This window comes from Papio anubis, chromosome 16, assembly GCF_008728515.1.
Source record: "Papio anubis isolate 15944 chromosome 16, Panubis1.0, whole genome shotgun sequence".
Taxonomy (NCBI): domain Eukaryota; kingdom Metazoa; phylum Chordata; class Mammalia; order Primates; family Cercopithecidae; genus Papio; species Papio anubis.
This window is the reverse complement of record NC_044991.1, coordinates 64,041,448-64,065,142: the sequence shown is the minus strand read 5'-3', so window position 1 is coordinate 64,065,142 and position 23,695 is coordinate 64,041,448. Positions and strand designations below refer to the sequence as shown.

General features: G+C 54.9%; 1 protein-coding gene across 4 annotated transcripts in view; it reads left to right on the top strand.

The window, feature by feature from the left end:
- The first annotated feature begins 9,034 nt into the window (after nucleotides 1–9,034).
- The window catches only part of SOGA1 (suppressor of glucose, autophagy associated 1), an 89,123-nt gene continuing 74,462 nt past the window's right edge, over nucleotides 9,035–23,695 (top strand). For 3 of the 4 annotated variants that reach the window (XR_001891901.3, XR_001891900.3, XM_003904782.5), the window contains exon 1: nucleotides 9,036–9,934. Coding sequence is in view for 2 of the 4 variants with exons in the window: in XM_003904782.5 (XP_003904831.4) it covers nucleotides 9,248–9,934 (687 nt within the window). In the remaining 2 variants the exon portion in view is untranslated. Of the gene's footprint in view, nucleotides 9,935–23,695 lie in introns of all 4 variants that reach the window. The other variant, XM_021921079.2, reaches the window with a different exon arrangement.

Genomic DNA, 23,695 nt, shown 5'->3' with positions numbered 1-23,695 from the left:
GGATACCAGGCATCTTGGCTCTCCTGAAGCCTCTCACCACAGCTGCCAGACGCTAGGTCCTGGAGCTTGATGCCCACCACTGAAGACCATTCCCTTGAGGTTAAAATCTGCGATATGACTGGACATGGTGGCTCATACCTGTAATCCTAGGATTTGGGGAGTCTCAGGTGGGAGGATCGCTTGAGCCCAAGAATTTGAGAACAGCCTGGACAACATGGCACAACGCAACTCCATCTCTACAAAAAAAAATTTTTAAAAATTAGCCGGGTGTGGTGGCACATGCCTGTAGTCCCATCTACTTGGGAGGCTGAGATGGGAGGATCACCTGAGCCTGGGAAAGTCGAGGCTGCAGTGAGCTGAAATCACATCACTGCACTCCAGCCTGAGCAACAAGGTGAGACCCTGTCTCAAAAATAAAAGAAAATAAAATCTGTGGTCTACAAACACTACAGGAAAGGGTGAGGTTGTGGGGTTCTCCGTCAGTCACCCTGTGCTCCAGGCCTGGTAGGCTCGGCCCCTGCTGGTTCCCTCTCAGATGAGATGAGGACGTTTCTCACTGGACCGTGGTGACATTAGGTAAGGTTACACACAGGAAGCCATGTTGAGCATGCAGTAGACGCTCCATTGAAGAGGGGACTACTTCTCCGTCCCCAGCTCACAGTAAGCTCTCCATGACTGCTCTGCTGTTGACTCACAGAACTTCAAAGCTCAAAGGGGCTTCAGTAGCCTGCCCCTGGGGTGGGAATCCCTGGGGAATGCGCCCAGGTCACAGGCCTGTTAGGTGGGTGAGCCCACCATTTCACAGATGGCTTGTGCCATCTTCCCACAGCTGGAAGAGACCCTGTTCTGCTGGACTTGGTGGAGAGGACCTGGGTCCCCAGATGCCCTGCTCATGGCCGGGTGTCCTGGGGCAATGTTCCCTCCGGTAAGTGTGGGATGCCAAAAGGACATGTATTATGGGGAAAACAAGTAAGCAAAGGGCCCTGTTGCCACCTCAAACATGGCTGTTGCAATGTGTGTTTAAGCTATAAACGGCTTGGGGATCGCATGCCTAGCACTTCTAGCCACCCCTCCTCCAAGCTCAACACCTGAACCGCTGAGCGCTTTGAGAAGCCAGTGGGGTTTGCCTTGCTGTCCCATTATTTGTCCTCATGGTCAGGAAAACTCAGCGTGTGATCTGGCAACAACATCAACTGCCACATAACCAGATGCTAGAAAGCTTCCATGATGGAGGCTGGGCACGGTGGCTCATGCCTGTAATCCCAGCACATTGGGAGGCCAACAGGGGCAGATCACCTGAGGTCAGGAGTTCAAGACCAGCCTGGCCAACATGGCGAAACCCCATTTCTACTAAAAATACAAAAAAAATTTAGCTGAGTGTGGTGGCGCATGCCTGTAGTCCCAGCTCCTTGGGAGGTTGAGGCAGGAGAATCGCCTGAACCCAGGAGGCGGGGGTTGCAGTGAGCCGACATTACGCCACTGCACTCCATCCTGAGAGACAGAGTGAGACTCTTTGACTCAAAAAAAAAAAAAAAAAAAAGAAAAAAAAAGAAAAGGCTGGGCGCATTGGCTCACACCTGTAATCCTAATATTTTTGGGAGGCCGAGGCAGGTGGATTGCTTGAGGTCAGGAGTTCAAGACCATCCTGGCCAACGTGGCAAAATCCCATCTCTACTAAAAATAAAAAAAAAACCCATAGCTGGTTGTGGGGGCACACGCCTGTAGTCCCATGTACTTGGGAGGCTGAGGCAGGATACTCGCTTGAACCCAGGAGGCAAAGGTTGCAGTGAGCTGAGATCACACCACTGCACTCCAGCCTGGGCGACAGAGCAAGACTCTGTCTCAAAACAACAACAACAACAACAGCAACAAAAACTTCTATGATGGAATTCCAGATACCAGAGGGCCTGACAGATGTCTGGACGCTGAGGCCTTGAAGTTTACCTTCTTTTTATATGTTTATATATTTATATATTTATTTATTTATTTATTTATCTATCTTACTTTATTTTTGAGACGGGTTCTTGCTCTGTTACTCAGCCTGGAGTGTAATAACATGATCACAGCTCAGTGCAGCCAGTCTCCTGGGCTCACACAATCCTCCTCCCTCAGCCTCCTGAGTAGCTAGGACTACAGGCATGCGCCATCATGCCCTGCTAATTTCTTTTGTTTATTTATTTTTGTCGAGACAGGGTCTCACTATGTTGCCAAGGCTGGTCTTGAACTCCTGGTCTCAAGTGAGCCTCCCACCTCAGCCTCCACTGTTGACATTACAGGTGTGAGCCACTGCACTCAGCCTATTTTAAATTTTTTCTTTCTTTCTTTCTTTCTTTCTTTCTTTCTTTCTTTCTTTCTTTCTTTCTTTCTTTCTTTTTTTGACGGAGTCTCCTTCTGTCATCCAGTGGAATGGCATGATCTTGGCTCATAGCAACCACTCCCTCCTGGGTTCAAGCAATTCTCCTGCCTCAGCCTCCCAAATAGCTGGGACTACAGGTATGTGCCACCATGCCCAGCTAATTTGCATTTTTTAGTAGAGACAGGGTTTCACCATGTTGGCCAGGCTGGTCTCAAACTCCTGACCTCAAGCAATGCACCTGCCTTGGCCTCCCAAAGTACTGGGATTACAGGCATGAGCCACCGCACCTAGTCCAGCATGGGAGTTTTGATCTGCTATTTCTCACCTGGGTCAGTTTACTCCTCCTTGGGCAACCTAGTGGTCCCTGTTCCGGGGAGGTCACCATGCTAATGCTGAACTTAGTGCAGACACTAAATCAACATAGTGCACTCTAGCCCAGAACTCCAGGGCTCAAGCCATTGTCTTGCCTCAGCGTCTCCAGTAGCTGGGACTATATGCGCTGCCACTGTGACCAGCAATTTGCCTTCTTGGCCAGACCTCATGCTGCCTGTTGCAGAACTGCAATAGTCATCCAGGAAACAATTTAAGTGTCCAGTAAAAGGGGGAAAGGTGAGGTGATTCATGGAACATCATCAATTCAATGGATTATTTCTGTGTGTGTGTGTGTGTGTGTGTGTTTTGACAGAGTTTTCCTCTTGTTGCCCAGGCTAGAGTGCAATGGCATGATCTTGGCTCACCACAACCTCCACCTCCCGGGTTCAAGCCATTCTCCTGCCTCAGCCTCCTGAGTAGCTGGGATTACAGGTATACGCACCACCACGCCCGGCTAATTTTTTTGTATTTTTAGTAGAGATGGGGTTTCATCGTATTAGCCAGGATGGTCTTGATCTCCTGACCTCGTGATCCGCCCGCCTCAGCCTCCCAAAGTGCTGGGATTACAGGTGTGAGCCACCGCGCGCGGCCCAGTGGATTATTTCTCAGTATGAAAGTGATGTTTGCAAAGAGATTATAAATGTGTTATAAATGTGTGGGGATATGCTTCTGCTACCCTATTAAGTGAAAAAGCAGTACACAAAATTGCATAGGCAGTAAGATTTCAGCTATGCAAATCAAACTTGAAATTAGCAAAGAGAAAATGATTAAAAGGGAATACACCCAGTCTTCACTGGGCTGACTGGCTCCCCTTTAAACCTCAGGTCAGTATAAGATGACCAGACACTCTCTGACATGTGCTGGAAGTTTTGATTTTCACTCTCTGAGATCTCTTCTTTCCCTTACTCTTGAATGGCTGGCAACTGCATTCATTCTTCATTGAGAAAACAGAAGTGGGCCAGGCACTGTGGCTCATAACTGTAATCCCAGCACTTTGGGAGGTCGAGGTGGGTGGATCACTTGAGGTCAGGAGTTTGAGCCTGCCCAACACGGTGAAACCCTGTCTCTACTAAAAATACAAAAGTTAGCCAGGCATGATGGCAGGCACCTGTAGTCCCAGTTACTTGGGAGGCTGAGGCAGGAGAATTACTTGAACCTGGGAGGCGGAGGTTGCAGTGAACTGAGATGGTGCCACTGCACTCCAGCCTGGGTGGCAAAGCGAGACTGCATCTAAAAAAAAAAAAATTAGCTAGGCATGGTGGTGGGCGCCTGTAATCCCAGCTACTCGGGAGGCTAAGGCAGGAGAATCACTTGAGCTTGGGAGGCGGAGGTTGCAGTGAGCTGAGATCGTGCAACTGCACTCCAGCCTGGGCAACAGAGTGAGACTCTGTCTCAAACAAACAAACAAAGCAGCAGCTGGGCGCTGTGGTTCACACCTGTAATCCCAGGACTTTGGGAGGCCAAGGCGGGCAGATCTTGAGGTTAGGAGTTCGAGACCAGCCTGGCCATCATAGTCAAACTCTGTCTCTACGAAAAATACAAAAAAATTATCCAGGTGTGGTGGTGGGTGCCTGTAATCCCAGCTACTCGGGAGGCTGAGACAGGAGAATAGCTTGAACCCGGGAGGTGGAGGTTGCAGTGAGCCAAGATCACACCACGGCACTCTCGCCGGAGAAACCCCCCGTCAAAAAAAAAAAAAAAAAAAAAAAGCAAGGCCCTAACTATTCAGTGACTCCTTGAATAACTCAGTTTAGGACAGGCACGGTGGCTCAGGCCTGTAATCCCAGCACTTTGGGAGGCAGAGGCAGGCGGATCACAACGTCAGGAGATCAAGACCATCCTGGCTAACACGGTGAAATCCCGTCTCTAAATTGGCTGGGCTTGGTGGCGGGCACCTGTAATCCCAGCTACTTGGGAGGCTGAGGCAGGAGAATGGCGTGAACCTGGGAGGCAGAGTTTACAGTGAGCCAAGATTGCACCACTGTACTCTAGCGTGGGCGACAGAGCGAGACTCTGTCTCAAAAAAAAAAAAAAAAAAAAAAAAAGAATAATTCAGTTTAAAGGCTGCCTCCTCAGCTGGGTGCAGTGGCTCACACCTGTAATCCCAGCACTTTGGGAGGCCGAGGTGGGCTGATCACGAGGTCAGGATATCCAGACCATCCTGACCAACATGGTGAAACCCCATCTCTACTAAAAATACAAAAATTAGCTGGGTGTGGCGGCTCATGCCTGTAATCCCAGCTACTAGGGAGGCTGAGGCAGGAGAATCGCTTGAACCCAGGAGGCAGAGGTTGCAGTGAGCTGAGATTGCGCCACTGCCCTCCAGCCTGGCAACAGAACTAGACTCCATCTCAAAAAAAAAAGGCTGCCTCCTCCAAGAGGCCTTCCTGACTCCCCTGTTTAAAGAGGTTTCCTGACCAGTTCCTCTAATTCTCCCATAGCCAGAGTTGCTTGTTTCTTTCATTTGTATAGTGAAAAAAAAAAAAAAAGAAAACAAAGAAAACAAAACAACTTTTGTCTAAAAGAAAAAAACACACCTCCTCTTGGAAGCTTTCCAGGAGTGAGTCTCCATTCAGTTTTCATCACGTTGGTCAATTTAGCAGCTTGAATGGGAGAAATGAAACCTTTTTTCCACTTGGGTAATCAGCATCTTCACTTCTTATGTTGTATAATTCTTACAATGTAATGCTTCAGTCTTTTTTGAGTAGAGCTTTCTGCAGCACACACTATGTGCCTGCACTGGGCACTTCGCAGCCCAATTGGGTACCACAACAGGCTCTGGAATCAGGCAGTCCTGGGTTCAAGTCAATCCCGGCCCTTCTACTTCCGAGCTGTATAAGTATTGGTCATGCATTCCTGCTACCCAGTGCTACGTAACAAATGACCCCAAAACTTAGTGGCTGAAACAACAATATTTATTTTGCAGTTTGGGCGGGGTTGGTGAAACAGTTCATTTCTGTTCTACTTGTCCACTGGGGTGGCTCCAAGCCTGGGGGCTGAATCATCTACAGGCTCACTCTCTCACATGTCTGGTGGTTAGTGGGGACCAGAGCTGGAGTTGTTGGCTAGATCACCTTCGTGCGGTCTCCACATGAGGCCTGGGCTTCCTCCCATCATGGTGGGTGAGTGGCCAGAGAGAGAGGGAGAGAGAGAAAGAGAGAGAGAAACAAGCTGGGTGGAATCATGTTGCTTTTTATGACCTAACGTTGGAAGTCACAGATGAACACTTCTGCCATACTCTTTTGGTTGAGGCAGTCACAAGATCTGCTGAGATTCAAGGTGGGGGCACACAGACTGTGCTGCTCAATCAGAGGAGCATCAGTGACACATTGTAAGAAAAGCAACCGGGATGAGATACACCCTTTGGAAAATATTAATCAGCTACAAGAAGTATCTTCACCTTTTGGAGATCCTTTACTGAAATGTGGAGCATAGAGCCCGGCACGAAGAGAGAGGCCACATGTCACACAGCTGCAGGATGTGCTGGCAGCAAGGACGGTCACCCTGTCTACAATGTAGCCAGTTCTGGACTCTCAATAAGTCTCATCTCCTTTGTGGTATCCCTGGTCTGAACTGACCCTGAGTCCAGAGTCCCTACATCAGCCCCACCTAAACCCTCCCCACCAGGGCCCTGTTGTTCTCAAGGCTTCCCTGGGTCTGCAATATAGATTCTTGACTCCCCAAATCCAAAGAACATCACAGCAGGTGGCAGTCACAGGCCCCTTCCTGGCCAGCCATGAGTGTTGGGCCCAGAGAGGATACATGGTAGAGCCAGGACTCAGATCCCCGCCCTAGTAGAGAGATGCAGGCCACTTTAATCTCAGGACCACTGATGTGACCAAGGATGTGTCAGGAGTGGCTGAGCCAGCCTGGTCTGCTATGTCCCTGCATTCACACCACCCAACACCTCCAAGTCCATGTTCTGCATAGTGGAAGAAACTGAAGCATAGAGAGAGGACACGCTTTCCAAGAGCTTCACAGCACCTTTCTGTGCCAGACTAGATGCAGCCTACTAGAGCCAGGGGCATCTGAGCTGGACGGATCCCGTCATCTGTTGCATTAGACCAGAGCAGCTGGGGACTCTGAGGCCGGGAATGTGGGAAGGCCTGCCCTGGGTCACTAGCCTGCGGCTCCCACATCCTTCTCCAACACTCCTGCCCCCCATGCCGTGCCATGCCACCCTGTTTGTGTTGAGTCTTTTGTGGTCCCCCACACACACTGTGTGCTCCACGAGGTCAGGCACTGACATGCCCACCACTGCGTCCCTCAGTGTACCTGGCGCCTGTGCAAACAGGGTTTGTGGACAGTCAGTGGGGGGTGAGGGGAGTTGGTGTCTTGCCAGGAAGGGTGGGGATGCCCCTGCGGAAGTATTTGCCAAGAGCCTGCTGAGTGCCCGCTCCTCACTTGGCTGCGTGGAGGGCACTTAGCGTTGGGGTGGAGGAGCAGTCACACGCCTGGATCCAGATGGAGTCACGTCTCTGGAGAGAGGGGATGCCCCAGGAGTGTATTCACTGCGTGTGGGGGAGGTGGGACAGAGACAAAGAAGTGGACCTGGTGCCTGCTGTGTCACAGGCAGGTGCAGAGGTGAAGGAAGGGGATTGGGGGAGGAAGAAGGAGAAAATGGGCAGGAGGAAGAAGAGGGGAAAGAGGAGGAAAAGGAAGACTTGGAAAAGGAGGGGGGAAGGAAGGGGAAAGGTGGGAGAAGAAGGAGGAAAATAGAGCAGGGGATAAATGGGAGGGGGAGAAGAGAACAGGAGGAGGAAGAGGCTGCAGAGGGGCAAAAACAGTCCTGCCCTCCTGGTGGCAAGGGGTGTGGGGCGTCCTGAGGCCGAGGGTCCATCTGTGGGGCAAAGGACTCAATCCAGCTCTGCCCTGCGGTGGCTCAGGGATGGGGCACAGCAGCCAGGTGGCGTGGGGGCTGGGGAAGGTGTGAGAGACACGGGAAAATCAACACAGCCAGGAGCCAAGGAGACGCCCAGACGCCCGGGAGGAAAGAAAACACACCCACCAGAGCTCAAGTCCTCCTGCGATGGTGGGGACGTGTGGGGTCAGGGCAACCGTCCCAGCCCATGCCAGCCCCCACCGGGGCCAAAACCGCCTTCCAAAGCATCCGCTAGGCTGACATCTCGTAATGGGTCGCCTCCATTTTATTTTTGTATTTATTTATTTATTTATTTATTTGAGATGGAGTCTAGCTCTATCATACAGCCTGGAGTGCAATGGCGCGATCTCGGCTCATGCAACCTCTGCCTCGCAGGTTCAAGCGATTCTCCTGCCTCAGCCTCCCGAGTACCTGGGATTACAGGCATCCCCACCACGCCCGGCTAATTTTGTATTTTTAGTAGAGACGGGGTTTCACCATGTTGGTCAGGCTGGTCTCGAACTACTGACCTCGTGATCCGCCCGCCTCGGCCTCCCAAAGTGCTGGGATTACAGGCATGAGCCACCGCGCCCGGCCACAGGTCGCTTCCATTTTAGCCTTACATAGCCTGAAACCCGGGTCGGGGGCGCATGGGGAGTAATCTTCGCCGGTCAAGGTGCGCGAGCCAGACATGTACGCAGGGCTCCACGGTCCCTACCCCAGGGGAGGCAAGCTGAGGCAGGGGGAGCCCGAGCGCACCCGGGAGGTGTGAGCTTTGGGTCCCATCGGCACCGTCTAGACCGTGAGCTTGGCGCGTGCACCCCGGGCTTCAGTTTACGCATCTGTGCGATGGGATCGCTGCTCCGGCGGTGCTGGCTGAGAGGGCGGAGTTCGCGCACGCTCTGCACCGGGCGAGGGGCGAGGCGCGCTGGGTGTGCATGGATGCGGGCTCCTGCGAACTGAGGTCCGCGCGGCCTCGGCCCGGGAGTCCCGGCTCCCGCCGCTCTCGCGGGCCCTGCCCGGACGCCGGGCGCAGGGGCGCCTCCGCCGGGTGCGTTCCCCGGGCGGGCAGGGAAGGAGGCGGCGGAGCGGAGGAGGAGGGAGCCCGGGCAGCGGCTGCCCGCGCCCGCCTGACCCTCGAGGGGGTCGCTGTTGCCTCGCAGATCCCTCCCTCGCTCCCTGCTTGCGTCCCTCCCTGCCGCTCTCGCCGCGTCCGCCTTTTGTTCGCGGAACCGCGCGCCCCCGAGCCGAGGCGGCGGGGCGGGGAGCTGGCGGGGCTGCGCGGGGGGCGGGCCGCGCCGGGCGGAGCCGGGGCCCGGGCCGCAGCCGGACTCGGAGCCCGAGGGAGCGATCGGCGTGCGGGCGGCGGGGGCCCGGGCGCGCTCCGGGGGCGCGGCGAGGCCGAGGGGGCGGGCGCCGGGCGGAGCCGCAGCCGGAGCCGGGGCGCCTGGAGGCGGTCGGGCCGCACTCTCCGAGCCCAAAGCAGCGGAGAGACCGCGCGGCGGGGCTTGGGGCGGAGACGCGGTGTCGGGGCCGAGGTGGGCCCAGAGCAGCCGCAGCCCGAGCGGCCGGAGCCGCGCCGGGTCCCTCCCCAGGGACGTCGAGGCCGGGCGGGCCTGGGCCATGCGCGCAGCTCGCTGAGGCCGAGGGAGGCCGCGATGGAGGCGCCGGCAACCGAGCCCCCGGTCCGGGGCTGCGGTCCCCAGCCCGCGCCCGCACCCGCGCCCGCCCCGGAGAGGAAAAAGAGCCACCGCGCGCCGTCGCCGGCCCGGCCCAAAGACGTGGCCGGCTGGTCGCTGGCTAAGGGCCGCCGCGGCCCAGGCCCGGGCGCAGCCGTCGCCTGCAGCGCCGCGTCCTCCGCACGGCCGGACAAGAAGGGGCGCGCGGTGGCGCCCGGGGCACGGGGCGCGGGGGCGCGGGTGGCTGGGGTCCGCACCGGGGTCCGTGCCAAGGGCCGTCCGCGGCCGGGTGCGGGGCCGCGACCGCCACCGCCACCTCCCAGCCTCACGGATAGCAGCTCGGAGGTGTCGGACTGCGCGTCGGAGGAAGCGCGCCTGCTGGGCCTGGAGCTGGCGCTGAGCAGCGACGCCGAGTCCGCGGCCGGGGGCCCGGCGGGGGTCCGCACAGGGCAGCCGGCCCAGCCGGCGCCTTCGGCGCAGCAACCCCCGCGGCCGCCCGCCTCCCCGGACGAGCCGTCGGTGGCTGCGTCGTCGGTGGGCAGCAGCCGCCTGCCGCTCAGCGCCTCGCTCGCCTTCTCCGACCTCACCGAGGAGATGCTGGACTGCGGGCCCGGCAGTTTGGTGCGGGAGCTGGAGGAGCTGCGCTCGGAGAACGACTATCTCAAGGTGGGGGCGCCCGGGGGAAAGGGGGACCGCGGGGGGCACCGGCTGTCACAGTCCCGCGGGCCTGAGGCACCAGCCGGCCCTCCTTCCCACTGAAGAATCCGGAGAAAGAGGCCCAAGCCCTCTGGGGACCACTCTGAGGTGGATCTGGGGCTCCCTCATTCCCCACCGCCTCAACTTTATTTGGGAAGCATGCTCCTGAAAAAGACCTTGGAACTGGCCACAGGGCCCTAACCTGGGAGCGGGGACTTGAGAAAACAGCTTTGGAGCGATCTGGGGGGCGTTGCTGGGCTGGGGGTGGGTAGGCAGGGAAGGGATGGATCTCTGCCTTCAGCTGCCCAGAACCTCCACGCCCAGGCTCTCCTTCCTGGGACAAGATTGGTGGGCACCGCCGCCAGGGAAACCTGTGGCCATCCCCTGCCCAGGAGAGGCCTGAATGCCACCCTGAGTCGTTACCCAGGGCTTTCCCAGGCGCAGGCCTGTCTCTGCCTGCCTTTCTGGGCGGGTCCAGTTTGAAAGCATGACATCTGGGAACATCCCCTTGGCTGGAGTCCACTTCCGCCCAGCCTAACGGTCCCACAGCCTGGAGGATGATGTCGTGGGAGAACCGGTTCAGAGGCAGCTTCCTAAATCCCAGGGCTGTGTTTTGCCCTCCCTGGGGCAGACCTTGTGCACACAGCAGCTCCACTGGCCCCTCGTGGCCAGCGCCTTTCCATGTTCCCAGTGAGAGGAGGGCAGCTGCCCACCTGGAAGGGGCCTTCCCTGTGGCCATGTGGGGACCCCAGGGCTTCCCCCGGACAGCAGGCATTGCCTTTGCTTTTTCAGTGGATGTGAGCACCTACTGGGTGCCGGCCAGGCTCCATCTGCGCGCTTCCTGGTGCTGTGGCAACTTCAGGGACAGCCCAGCTTGCACGTGTTGACCTCTCCCTGGGAGGCTAGAAGCTTCCTGAGCTCTCCTGCCGCTGGCTGGGCACGGTTTTGGAGGAGGCTGAAATGTTGCCGACTCTTGACAGTGAATGGCCTGGCACAACACCCAGAGTGACCCTGGCCGTGGAGCTCACAGCATGCTGCTGATTTATGTCTGCCCTGCAGCACTTAGCTTTTAACTTTTCCTTGTGGCTATTCTGGCCAAATGGGCTTCTCCCTCATTAGAGTGTTGGTGTCTTGCTCAACTGTGTCTCTGTCTCCCCATTTTCCCTGGGATCTGCTCTCCAGCTTGAGTTCTGTAAATGCTTGTAGTGTGGAAGGACAAGGTCTATCTGAATCAAGAGACACCTTTCCCCAAGCCAGGCCTCAGTCTCCTCATCTGTTAAATGGGAGGATGTCTTCCCAAGGGCCCGGTTCGGTGTTGGCAACTGGGAGTTCAGTCGGCTCTTAGAGTCTTCAGAAGCTGGTGGTAAGGAGAGGGCAGGTGGAAGGTGAGGAGGAAGAGGGAGGCGATCAGCCAGGACAAGGGTCTTTTGCTCCTGCCCTCTTGGTGCTCTGAGCTGCTTCCAGTGAGTGCTGCCTGAATTGGCCTTAACCGAAACTCTGAGCTCCTCACCCCTGCCTCCCAGTTCCTGCTACTCACTCTGGTGAGGGGGGGATGGGTTGCAGAGCTTTGCTTCAGGGCTCCTAGGCACCCATCCCCATGGGCTCCTCTCCGTCCCAGGAAGTCATCAGGCTCCGACCCAAAGTCCATTTGAGGCACCCATGACTGTTTAAAGGGGAAAACAATCCCAGGAGGCTGGGGGTTGAGCCCGGGATCTCACAGGGGCCAGGGCCCAGCTGGGGACATCCCACATCTGGGCCAGCATGGAGCCGTAATTTCCACTGTTCATTCAGTGGCTCAGGCTTCGTGCTGCTGTTGGGTCTGGGGTCTGTCGCTTCCTGACTGCCTGATCTTTGGCAAGTTACTTAACGGCCCTGGACCTTAGATTTCTCATTTGTAAAAATGGGACAGTAACACGCTTTCCAACCTCAAGGGTTAAATGAGCTGATGCCTGCAAACGCCATTAGAGCACCTGGTATGTAGTAAGCCTCCGATCACTGCTCTTGTCAGTGGCATGGGACACGTTTCCATGTGCACCCAGCCTGTTCTCTTGTGGGTTCTGTGAGGGCAGAATAGATCCTCTTCATCGCCTAAGGCAGGCTGGGCTCTTTCTCCCGGCCCCTCCTTGGTTCATTCGCCCGCTGTTTATTTGTGCCAGCACAGATCTGGGATACAGCCGTGGACGAGAGAGGGTGAGGTGTCTGTTTTCGTAGAGCTTTGGGGGAGACCGGAATTAAACAATAGTCATACAAGAAATCACAACACAGATCATAATGAGGGTGAAGGGGACAGTTTGCCAGGAGCACACAAAGGTGGGGGCTGAGGTAAGAAGATTTCAGGCTGAGGGAAATTGGAAAGAGCTTGTTGAGTTCAAGAACAGCGCTGAGGCCAGAGAGGGGAAGGAGTGTGGGTGAGAGAGGAGAGCAAGGCCAGCCCATGCCACTTCTCACTGTGTATACATTTGGGTTAGCCCCTTAACTTGTCTGGATATCTGTTTATCCCAGCCGCCAGCCTCACAGAGGCAGGGTCAAAATCCAGAGATTGAACGTGGACCACAGAGGGGTTATTACTGGAGGTGTTGTTTTGTTTATTCCACAGATGGGAAAACTGTGGCCAGAGTGGGGAAGAGACTTGCTCTGGGTCCCAGAGCCGGGAATCTAGGCTGCCAGGGCTTGGAGTAAGCGTGTGTTAGACTCTTTTTTTTTTTTTGAGACGGAATTTCACTCTTGTTGCCCAGGCTAGAGTGCAATGGCGCACTCTTGGCTCACAGCAACCTCTGCCTCTTGGGTTTAAGCCTTTCTCCTGCCTCAGCCTCCGGAGTAGCTGGGATTACAGGCACGTGCCACCACGCCTGGCTAATTTTGTATTTTTAGTAGAGATGGGGTTTTTCCATGTTGGTCAGGCTGATCTTGAACTCCGGACCTCAGGTGATCTACCTGCCTCGGCCTCCCAAAGTGCTGGGATTACAGGCGTGAGCCACCGCGCCCGGCAGCATGTGTTAGACTTGTTTGTTTTTTTTTGAGACGGAGTCTCTGTCGCCCAGGCTGGAGTGCAGTGGCCGGATCTCTGCTCACCGCAAGCTCCGCCTCCCGGGTTTACACCATTCTCCGGCCTCAGCCTCCCGAGTAGCTGGGACTACAGGCGCCCGCCACCTCGCCCGGCTAGTTTTTTGTATTTTTCAGTAGAGACGGGGTTTCACCGTGTTAGCCAGGATGGTCTCGATCTCCTGACCTCGTGATCCTCCCGTCTCGGCCTCCCAAAGTGCTGGGATTACAGGCTTGTTAGACTCGATGTGTTTTCTGCCTTTCTGGACTACTTTGCCTCTAAGATGCGGAAACTGAGTACAAGGGAAAGGACTCCAAATCCCCAGAATGTCCCCTGCAGGAGCAGAGTTGAAGGAGGTCCCACCACATCTGGTGGATGGCCCTGCTCAGGCTTACCTCCCCCTTGTAGGGGTCACTGGGAACTGTCTACTGGGAAGGACTCTTGGGTGATCTCCAGTCTGGTGTGGCCTGCTCTGGGGCCCAAGTGAGGAAAGCATACATTGGGCAGCTGTCTCCCCGTGAGAAGATAGAAGGAGCTTCTACAGAGAAGGTAGTGAGCTTACTGTCACTTTAATTATTCAGAAAGAGGCCAGATGACCTTTCATGCTTGGATAAAGACAGAGGGTTTGTGGAATGATTGCTTGAGGAGGGTTCAGAGGGAGATTGATGTGGTGGCTGCAGCTGAGCTGCCTGACCTTGGGTCCCTTCTAGCCAAGGAAGTCTGAAGGTTATTAACTACTGAGGTTCCAGGATGCTAAGATGCAGCTTTAGCTGCAGAGCAGACACGTCACCTGTGACCTTCAAAGACCCGGTGATCTGAGGTCTTCCAGCCTTTCATCACCACTAACCGTTAAGCATGTACCATGTGACCAGGACATGTAGGAACCCACTGGGTGTGGATGGAGGAGTCTGAGAGTTGGAGCCTGAAGACCTGACTTTGAAACCTGACTCTCCCATTTACTGTGTGGCCATGGGCAAGTTACCTGGCTTCTCTGAGCTGCTTTTTTTCTCATCTATATAATAAAGGTGATGGGGCCTGGCGCGGTGACTCATGCCTGTAATGCCAGCATTTTGGGAGGCCGAGGCGAGCGGATCATCTGAGGTCAGGAGCTCAAAACCAGGCTGGCCAACATGGTGAAACCCCATCTCTACTAAAAATACAACAATTACCCAGGCGTGGTGGCACGCGCCTGTAATCCCAGCTACTCAGGAGGCTGAGGCAGGAGAATCACTTGACCCTGGGAGGCGGAGGTTGCAGTGAGCTGAGATCGCGCCACTGCACTGTAGCCTGGGAAACAGAGTGAAACTCTGTCTTAAAAAAAAAATAAGTAAAGGTGATGGAACCTGCCTGGACAATCTCATATGATTGTCATCAGGAATCAGGGAAGTAGGAATAGACAAGAAAACATTTTGCTAGCAGTGAAATCCCAAGTCACCTGAGGAATTGTTGTTATTCATAGCCAATGGGCAGACAGAAGGTCTGTGTCTGCATTCTTGGAGGAACTGGGAGAATGCAGGAGGGTGGATTTCCTTAGTTTTAGAATGTTGATACATCAGTAGCTGCCCCAGGGAGGATGGGAAGGTGTGATCACCTTCCCTGCCGTGTGTGTGGGCTCCCTCCTGGGTGATTCTAGATGTGAGTGTTTGAAGTGCAGCCAGTCTAGGTGTCAGCTCAGAAGGGCCTGGAGGAAGCACCTAATCCATCCCTGCTTGCCATTTTACAGATCAGTAAATGGAGGCTTTAAGTTACATAACCAGGATTCCAACCAGGTTGGTCTAACTCTGGGCCTGTTCTTTCTGCAGTGTGACCAGAGCAGTGAGCTTTTGGTTGCTAACTAGCGTGTCTAGGCTGGGACACAGGTTGGTGAGAGGAATCCTGTCATGGGCCAGGCTCTAGGCTAAGGCATGCTGGGGACCCGGAGCCTGGGGGAGGTGGGGGTTAGTGGAGGACGTTTGTGTGTGCACACGTGTGAGATTGTTCCTTCTTCTGTAACACCGGGGACAAGCATGCCCACCCGGGGCCGTGAGGACCCTTTTCAGTGTGAGGATGCAGATAGAGTGCACAGTGAATGTTAGCGTCCTTCCCAGTCATTGCCGTTCCCTTGTCTGTTTCTCCAGGCATTCATTCATTCATTCAACACATATTTCCCCAGTGGGTCCGGGGTACCAGGCCCTGTGCTGGGTGTCTGGACTCAGTGACCACGTAGTAGGCTTCTGCATGTAGCTCTTCTCTTCTCGGCTCCCAGGAGCTACAGGGGAGGACTCCAGTCTGTCACTGGGTGGAGGAGACGAGGTTACCACAGTCAGCAAAACTCTTGGCTGCTCCCTATCCTGAGGCCCAGCCTCAGCCTCCCAGGGGCCGAGCCTGTGTCCCTGGGCACACTCTCTCTTGTATATACAAATGCACATATATGTATTCACAGCTCAAGCTCAGAGACACACAACCACTGGCACATGTCTCACAGACGCATCCAGTGACTCGCTGGTGTTGGATGCTTTCGGAATCACGCTACCAGACATATTAGAGAGGATGCTCACTCAGAGAAGTGCACACACCCAAGCAGCTACACAACTCCCGTTCCATCACACCCACGCATCACCACACAGACACAATGGAGGCTGAGACCCTGTTGCAACCCCCAGGTCAGAAACACATCCTCATATATACATCTTACACCCCCAGACACACCCGGATATGCCCCAGAGACTGACATCCTGCAGACACACTCAGACTCATCAGAAGTACACATGAAGGCGGGGATACAAACCCACGCAGACATTATACACACACACTAGCATCCACGGAAGTCGACACATCTACGCTTGCCAGGCTGGCCCAGGCACAAGCTCACCACCCAGGTACCTCCCCTGCCTCTTCCACAAAGAGAGCAGCAGAGACTTGCACACTTACCCGAGGCTTACAGACACCCACCAAGGGGACTCCCACGCAGACATTTACACACAGATAGCACACACAGTCACATGCACATCAGCAGGGACACGGCACAGTCTGGCATGCAAACATTAGGCATGTAGCATTTGCCAACAGGAGCCAGAGGCTCTCAAACCAGGGAACCTAGACACACACACACACACACACACACACACACACACACACACGCGCGCGGGCTGTGACATTTCATCCACACACAGAAACAGGAAATCCTGGTCTGTGTCTCCCTGGAGCTAATGTGTACAAACTAAACTGTTTTTAGTGGCTCACTAGGCTTCCTTCCACAAGGCTGCTGGGAACACTGAGGAGCGTGGCCAGGGGCTTGACTTTGTAACCTTCTGGAGCTGGGGGTCCTGGGATCCTGGGTGGTGGGTGGTTGGGGGCTAGTAGGTCTTGAAGTCAGAAGAAGCTGCACTGAAGTCCCCCAGGTCCCTGATGCCCAGGGCCAGTGGGGCCGAGTGAAGTGGACTGATTGTCAGGCTGCCCACAGAAGAAACACTGCCCGGGGGCAACTCCCTTCTAATCTCCTTGGAATTTCCTGCTGGCCCTATCTCCCCCTGTTCCCTTGCTGGGGGCTGCGGAGGGCCATGCCACTCCCATCTGTAAAGGGTGCCCAGTTCTGGCTGGGGAATGATGGAGGCCAGGGTAGAGGTGGCTAGAGGAGGTATGGGAGCTCAGAGAAGGGGCTTGGCAGGCTTCCTGGAGAAGGAGGTGTCCTTGGAACTGGGGAGTTAGCCTCAAGTGGCTGTCTCTGTGCCCAGCTCTTAGAACAGTGCCTGCCACGTTGTAGGAGCTCAATAAATATGTGTGCAATTAAGTGAAAGGCAGTAGGCAGGGCCTGGAGGTGGACCACAGGCTTGAAACAGAAAAGCTGGAGGGAGTGGTGGGAGCTGGCAGGGTTGAGGAGAGTCTGGGAAGGGGAGTTGGGCCAGCTTGGGATGGGCACTGAATGCCAGGCCGAAGCCATGTGAGCACCTTGCTGGGAGGGGTCTTGTGGCAGCAAACCTGCAGCCACCTCCTTTTATGTGTCTGCAACCCTGGGCCTGAGGCCTGCCCTGCCAGAGAGGCCTGGGGAGGGAGGAGAGCAAGACTGTGTGGTCTCAGAGGCAAACTCCACCTCTGGAGTCAAGTCTGGAGCCAAACTTCACTGTGTCACCTTCTCCCTGTGCATGCTGTCCCTGCATGAGTCCCTCCTCAAGCCTCCGTGTTCCTCCTGTACAATGGGATGTGATCCTTTCTAGTGGGGCGCTTGGGAGGTTGAGAGCTCAGGTGTTCTGTGCACCTAGCACCATCCTGGCACAGAGGAGGAGAGGAGGCCCCATGTCCTGCATAGCCTCCGGACAGAGAGAGTCCCCCAGGGGAGGGGCACAGCTAAGTTCAAGGCAAGGGCCTGCCCAGCAGCCAAGTTTTTCACTGAGGTCATTCCCCTAGTCCCCACGTGCATGACCTCATCCATGGTCACGTTCACTCCCCTTGGTGCCGGAAGGAACTTGGAGCTGGGGTGCTCCATGCCAGGCTGACCCTGGCATCACTGGAGGCCTCAGTCAGCACTGCATCTGCCTGCTTTGCGGCAGTGGGGCGCAGCAGGGGGTCGGAGCGGGTGGGAGCAGCAGGCCAGCCCTTCCTTCTCTGAGGTCCAGGGTGGTTGGGAGAGAGCACTGTGATCTGGAGCCAAGCTGACTGGGCTCGAATCCCAGCTCTGCCTTTTCCTTTCTGAGCTTTCCCTTTCTGAGCCTCAGTCTCCTCATCTGTAGAATGGGGATGTGGATGTCCTTGCTGCGCATGTTGCCGTGAGGGTTCCATAAGAGAAAGAGTGCATGTACGGGTCCCATTAGCGAGGTCTGGCTCCTTGGAAGGACCCAACAGCCAAGCGCTTGCCTGTTCTATCTGGCCCTGGTGTGACCCCGGTGACCCCAGGTTAAGCTGGGTCCTTGACAGCAGGGGCTGTGCTTGGCTCTGGGTGTCCCTCCGTGGGTGTTGGCTTGGGGCATCAGTCTCAGTGGTATGCACAGAGCTGCACTGCATTTTGGGTACCCCCAAACATATCTCCCTGTCTGTGTCCCCCCTCCCCTCCCCCACGGCATTGTGTCACTCTTCCCTGAATGACCCAGGCTAGTGCCACCAGCTTAGTAACTGGTGATACACATTTGCTAATGGAAGGACACCTTTGGGGGCCCCTCATTCTCAAATGGAGGTGAATCATCTCTCATCGCCTGAGCCACAAGGAAAAGCTCAGCCTCTATGGAAAAAAGTCTGGGGTTCCCTAGCTAGGCTGGGTCAGCTGAACATCTTTACTCTGGTTGGGGCCCAGGCCTGCTTTGGATCTTCTGGGCTTGAGTCGGTTGCACCAGCCTCTCTTCCAGCCTCTCCTTGACCCTGCCTCACGGTGGAGCAGCCTGTGTGGTCCTGCCTCCTGCAGCCTCGCCCACCCCTGCCCAGCCCAAGCTCTACGGGTGCGGGACACACCCCAGCCTCTGTCCCGTGCTCTTCCCACCTGGCCTTTGTGCTTGCAGTTCCTGGCTCTTTCCCTTAGTTTCTTCCTCCACCTTAGAGCACTCAGCCCCAGCAGCAACTCCCCAGGCCAGGCTCCTGTGTCGGACACCTTGGAGTTCCCTGGAGCTTCCTTTGGAGCATTTACCGTGATGGTGATTAGATTATTAATGGGGTAATGACAGGTTTCATGCCACCACCACCCCACCTTGCCCTGCATGAGGGCAGGGACCTTCCAGGGTATTTAGCTCCTTCCTTTTACAAAGGGAGAAACTGAGGCCCAGAGAGGTTAGGGGGCTAGTCATGCAGCCTGTAAGTGGCAAGAGGCAAGACTGGGGTCTTGTGCTTCTCTCCAGGATGCCAGGCAGGGGGAATGGCAGGGGTGTAAAGTGCTGGGGTGTCCTGGAGCTTCAGGCTGTGTGGCCTTAGGCCACTATCTTTGGAGCTTTGCCTTCTATCCCTAAAGACCTCAGACCCCTGCTCTGAGTTAGAGATTTCGCTGCAACCCAGAGGGTGTTTGGGGGATGTTTTAAACACATCCAGGTCCAAATGCTGCCTTCCTTCCTGTTCACATGGAAAGGATGGGAGGAAACTGTCAGGCGCTTCCTGACATGAATGCCCCAGAGGCCGTAGGGCCTGTGGATATGTCTCTGTTCTGCCAGGTAAGGCCTTGAATGGGACAGTGACAACAATGACAAGCCAGATGTGGCCTTGGTGGGCAGTGGTCTCTGGGCATCTCCTTACCAACAACAACCACCACACACACACACATCCCCCTCCCTGATAGAGCATCTGTAGTCTCCTATGCAGAGCTGTACCAGACGGATCTGGGAGGCTCACTCCTGATTGACTGCATAGACCTCATCTTCCTGGGCCTCCGTTTGCTCACCTGTGAAATGGGGATAAGATAATCATAGCGCCTGCCTCTAAGGTTCATCACTGAGCAAGAGATAATGGCCTTTCTGTCTCAGTCCGGTATCTGGAACACATTAAACACTTGTCAATGTTAGCTATTGTTATCGTCACCATTGTTCATTATAAGACTGTCTGGTCCAGCTTACAGGAGCTCCAACTGGACCTGAATCCTGGCTGTGCCACTTAACTGTGTGTGGCCTTGGGCAACATACTTGACCTCTCTGAGGTTCCTCTCCCATCGGGGATTGCTCGGACTGCAGTGAGAGAATGTGCACTGCCTGGCGGGGAGGGGGAGTGCCCAGGGAGCATCTCCTCTTATTTCTTGGCAGTGGAGAGGCGGGTCCAGGCCCCAGTCTTCCCTCATTATTGCTAACCAGAGAAGCAGGATGCGGTGGGTCTCCAGGGCCAAGCAGTGTCCGTGTCGGCTGGAGTGGGGAAGTTGTGTGGCACAGCAATGCTGGGCTGGGTGTACTGGCCTTCTTTCCCTGGGACCTTTTTTTTTTTTCCAGAGACGAAGTCTCACTCTGTCGCCCAGGCTGGAGTGCAGTGGTGTGATCTCGGCTCACTGCAACCTCTGTCTCCTGGGTTCAAGTGATTCTCCTGCCTCAGCCTCCCAAGTAGCTGGGATTACAGGTATGTGCTGCCACGCCCGGCTAATTTTTGCATTTTTAGTAGAGATGGGGTTTCACCATGTTGGCCAGGCTGGTCTTGAACTTCTGACCTCAGGTGATCCACCCGCCTCAGTCTCCCTAAGTGCTGGGATTACAGGTGTGAGCCACCGCGCCCAGCCTCATCAGGACCTTTGATGCAACTCCCCAAAAACTGGACTCCAGCTTCTTTCCAAGGATGCTAAGCTAGATTGAGCTCTGGGATGGGAGAAAGGTGCCCAGAGCCCGCCCGCCCGCTCAGTGCTATCCCCTCCAGGGACTGTGGGATTGTCCCCTGTCCTTCTCAAGGCCTCTGTGTCCCTGGGTATGAAGGGATGGAGTCTTTGGGTTTCCTCCCCTGCTGCTGTGCCCAGAGTGTTTGCATTTGAGCTGAGAAGTGGAGCTCTGTGGAGTTTTTTGCATACCCTTTTTTGGGGTCCAAGTGCGATGATCTCATCTGGAGCCTTGACAGACTCCTGGGGGACTGGCAGAAGGGATGGCAGATGGCTGCCCCGGCCTCTTGGGTGGGGCTGGCATGCCGCCCCTGTGGCCACTGCCGGCCCACTCCGCAAAGCAGCCCTTCCGGGGCTGGGGTGAGTGGCCTGGGCCCGGGCAGGAGACGAGTGGCCCAGAGCCAGGGTGGCAGATGGGAGGCAGCCCAGGCCTCGGCCTGAGGGAGGGACCATGGTGGCCAGGGCAATGTGGGAGCAGGCGGGCCAGGCGGAGGCTTCTGTTCCTCTATAGCGTGGTTGCTGCCGCGCAGAGTGAGGGTTCTGGGCCTCTCAGCTCAGCTCTGTCATTCTTTTGGGTTGGTCTGCCCATCGGAGGGCTTGTTGGGCCCCTGGAACCCGGGGAGGAGGTGGTACATTTGGGTAAGGTTTGGAATCTGGCAGGGCTGTGGCCTGGGTGTTGCTGGGCTGGGATTTGAGCCCTGCCACTGGGGTCCGAAGCACCCGTGGGCATTAGCTTCACAGAATCAAGGAATTAGATTCAGACACAGGAGCGCGGACTAGAAGTGGTTTTCTGTAGGGGAGTAGAACAGGGGGATTCTCCTCCCCTCTGAGGGCCTGTGTATTCATTCAGCACCTCTTTATTGAGCTGTTCTGTGTGTCCCAGGCACTGTGCTGGGCTCTGTCCTCCTGACATCACATCCTAGTGGTAGAGACTGACATTCTGCAGGCAAACAGACAAAACGATGAATATCACAAATAAACCTGTGATACATGCCAAGAAAGAAACAAGGGGTTAAGATGGACGTAATGGGACTAGAGGAGCATGAGGCAGAAGGCAAGCCAGCAGTGCAGAGATGGGGGCAGGGAAATCCAGGCAGAGGAAACTGCAAGGCCAAAGGCTTTGGGGTGGGACAGGTGAGGCAGTTGCTGGTTGCCTAAGACCCAAGTGGCTGCTGTGTTGCCAGTGAGAGGAGGAGTCGAGGGAGATGAAGATGGAGAAGTGAACAGGACTCAGGCCAGACAGCACCTGTATGCCCTATGATGGGATTTGGGTTTTCTTTTGTGTGTGATAAAAAGTCACTGGAGGTTTTGTTTTGCTTTGCTTTTTGCTTTTTGGGGTTTTAGGTCAGGTGCACTGGGCATATATATACAATATATACAGTTGTACAAATATATACAATAAAATGAATTTTGGCAAATGCATCCAGTTCTGTAGCCACCACCACAACCAAGATATAGAACAGTTCCTTCACACCCCAAATTTCGCCCTGTGAGGTCAGTTCCTCTTTCGGTTTCAGACCCTGACTACCACTGGGACTATTTTCTGTCTCTATAGCCTTGCCTTTTCCAGAGTGTCAAAAATAGACTCATACAGTGTGTAGCATACTCAGTCTGGCTTCCTTCCCTAAGCTTCCTGCATGTGAGCTTCCTCCATGTTGCAGGTGTCAGCAGTTCTTTCCTTTTCATCGCTGAGTAGTATTCTATTGCGTGGACGTACCACAGTTTATCGTTCACCAGCTGAGGGACATTTGGGTGGTTCCCAGGTTTTGGTGATCACTGGAGAATTTTAAACAGTTTTAACCACATTTTAAACATGGTTTTAGAAAAAATCACTCACTGTACAAATTAGTTGGGAGCAGAGTGCCCATCATAAGGATTAAATCCAATAATTAGGTGATGGGTCTGGCCCACCATAGGTACTCAGTAATTGTTCAAACAAAAGGGCTCTGCCCTGGGGCAGTCAGGGAGGCTTCTTGGTGGAGGTGGCTTTTTTCTTTTCTTTTTTTTTTTTGTCAGATACAGTCTCATTCTGTTGTCCTGGCTGGAGTATAATGGTGCCATCTCGGCTCACTGCAACCTCCACCTCCTGGGTTCAAGTGATTCTCCTGCCTCAGCCTCCTGAGCAGCTGGGATTACAGGTGTGCACCACCACCCCCGGCTAATTTTTTGTATTTTTGTAGAGACAGGGTTTCACCGTGTTGGCCAGGCTGGTCTTGAAGTCCTGACCTCAAGTAATCTGCCCGTCTTGGCCTCCCAAAGTGCCGGGATTACAGGTGTGAGCCACCGCACTCTGCTGGAGGTGGCTTTTGAGGTGGGAAACAGGTGTGGAGTAGGAGGCCCAGGCAGTACAGAGTCCCATGGCAGCTAGGTGGGCTCAGATTGCAGCTTCCCGCCCCTGAGCCAGCCTTGGCATATCTAGGGTTTCTAGAATGTGGTCTGTAGGGGTCATATCAGAGTTCCCCAGGGACACCAGGGGCTGACTCTTGGGTGGGAGGTAGCTGAGGGACTTCCGCTCTGGAAGTCTCTTCCTTGGTGGCTGGCAAGAGGCAACCTGCTCCTGCCTTCAGGAACCTCATGTCCCCTTGGTTCTCCCCGTCCTCCCAGCTGGGAGCTGCTGCTGGGTTCAGACCACACGCTGCCACTTGCTGTGTTTCTGCAGAGGGTCCAGGTGTTTGGTCACTTTCATCTCCAGCCCCACAGCTCCCCAGCTGCTGCAGGCCAATTCCATCATAGCCGTGCATCTGGAGCCGTGTGCGAAGGTTCCAGGGGCCCCAAATCTAAACTTCCCCCTACTGTCCTCAGTGTACAAAGGTGAAATCATTTTATATCTGCGTGGGTTTCTCATAGAAAATAATCTTTCTTAGAACATATATGTGATTTACCAGCCTGGGCAATAAAGCAAGACCCCCTCTTTACAGAAAATACAAAATTCAGCCAGGCATGGTGGTGTGTACCTGTAGTCCCAACTGCTCAGGAGGCTGAAGTAAGAGGATGACTTTAGCCCAAGAGGTCAAGGCTGCAGTGAGCTGTGATCAAGTCACTGTGCTCCAGCCTGGGTGACACAGTGAGACCCCGTCTCAAAAAATAAAATAAATAAGTAAAAAGTGTGATTTGAAAGCGGAGCTCTGCTTCTCCTGCCTATATTTCATTTTAAACATTTAAAGTTATATCTTATTTTGGCTGGGTGCGATGGCTCACGCCTGTAATCCCAGCACTTTGGGAGGCCGAGGCGGGTGGATCACCTGAGGTCAGGAGTTCAAGACCAGACTGGATAACATGGCAAAACCCCGTCTCTACTAAAAATACAAAAATTAGCTGAGCTTGGTGGCGCATGTCTGTAATCCCAGCTACTTAGGAGGCTGAGGTAGGAGAATCGCTTGAACTCCAGAGGCAGAGATTGTGGTGAGCTGAGATCGCGCCACTGGACCCCAGCCTGGGCAACGAGAGCGAA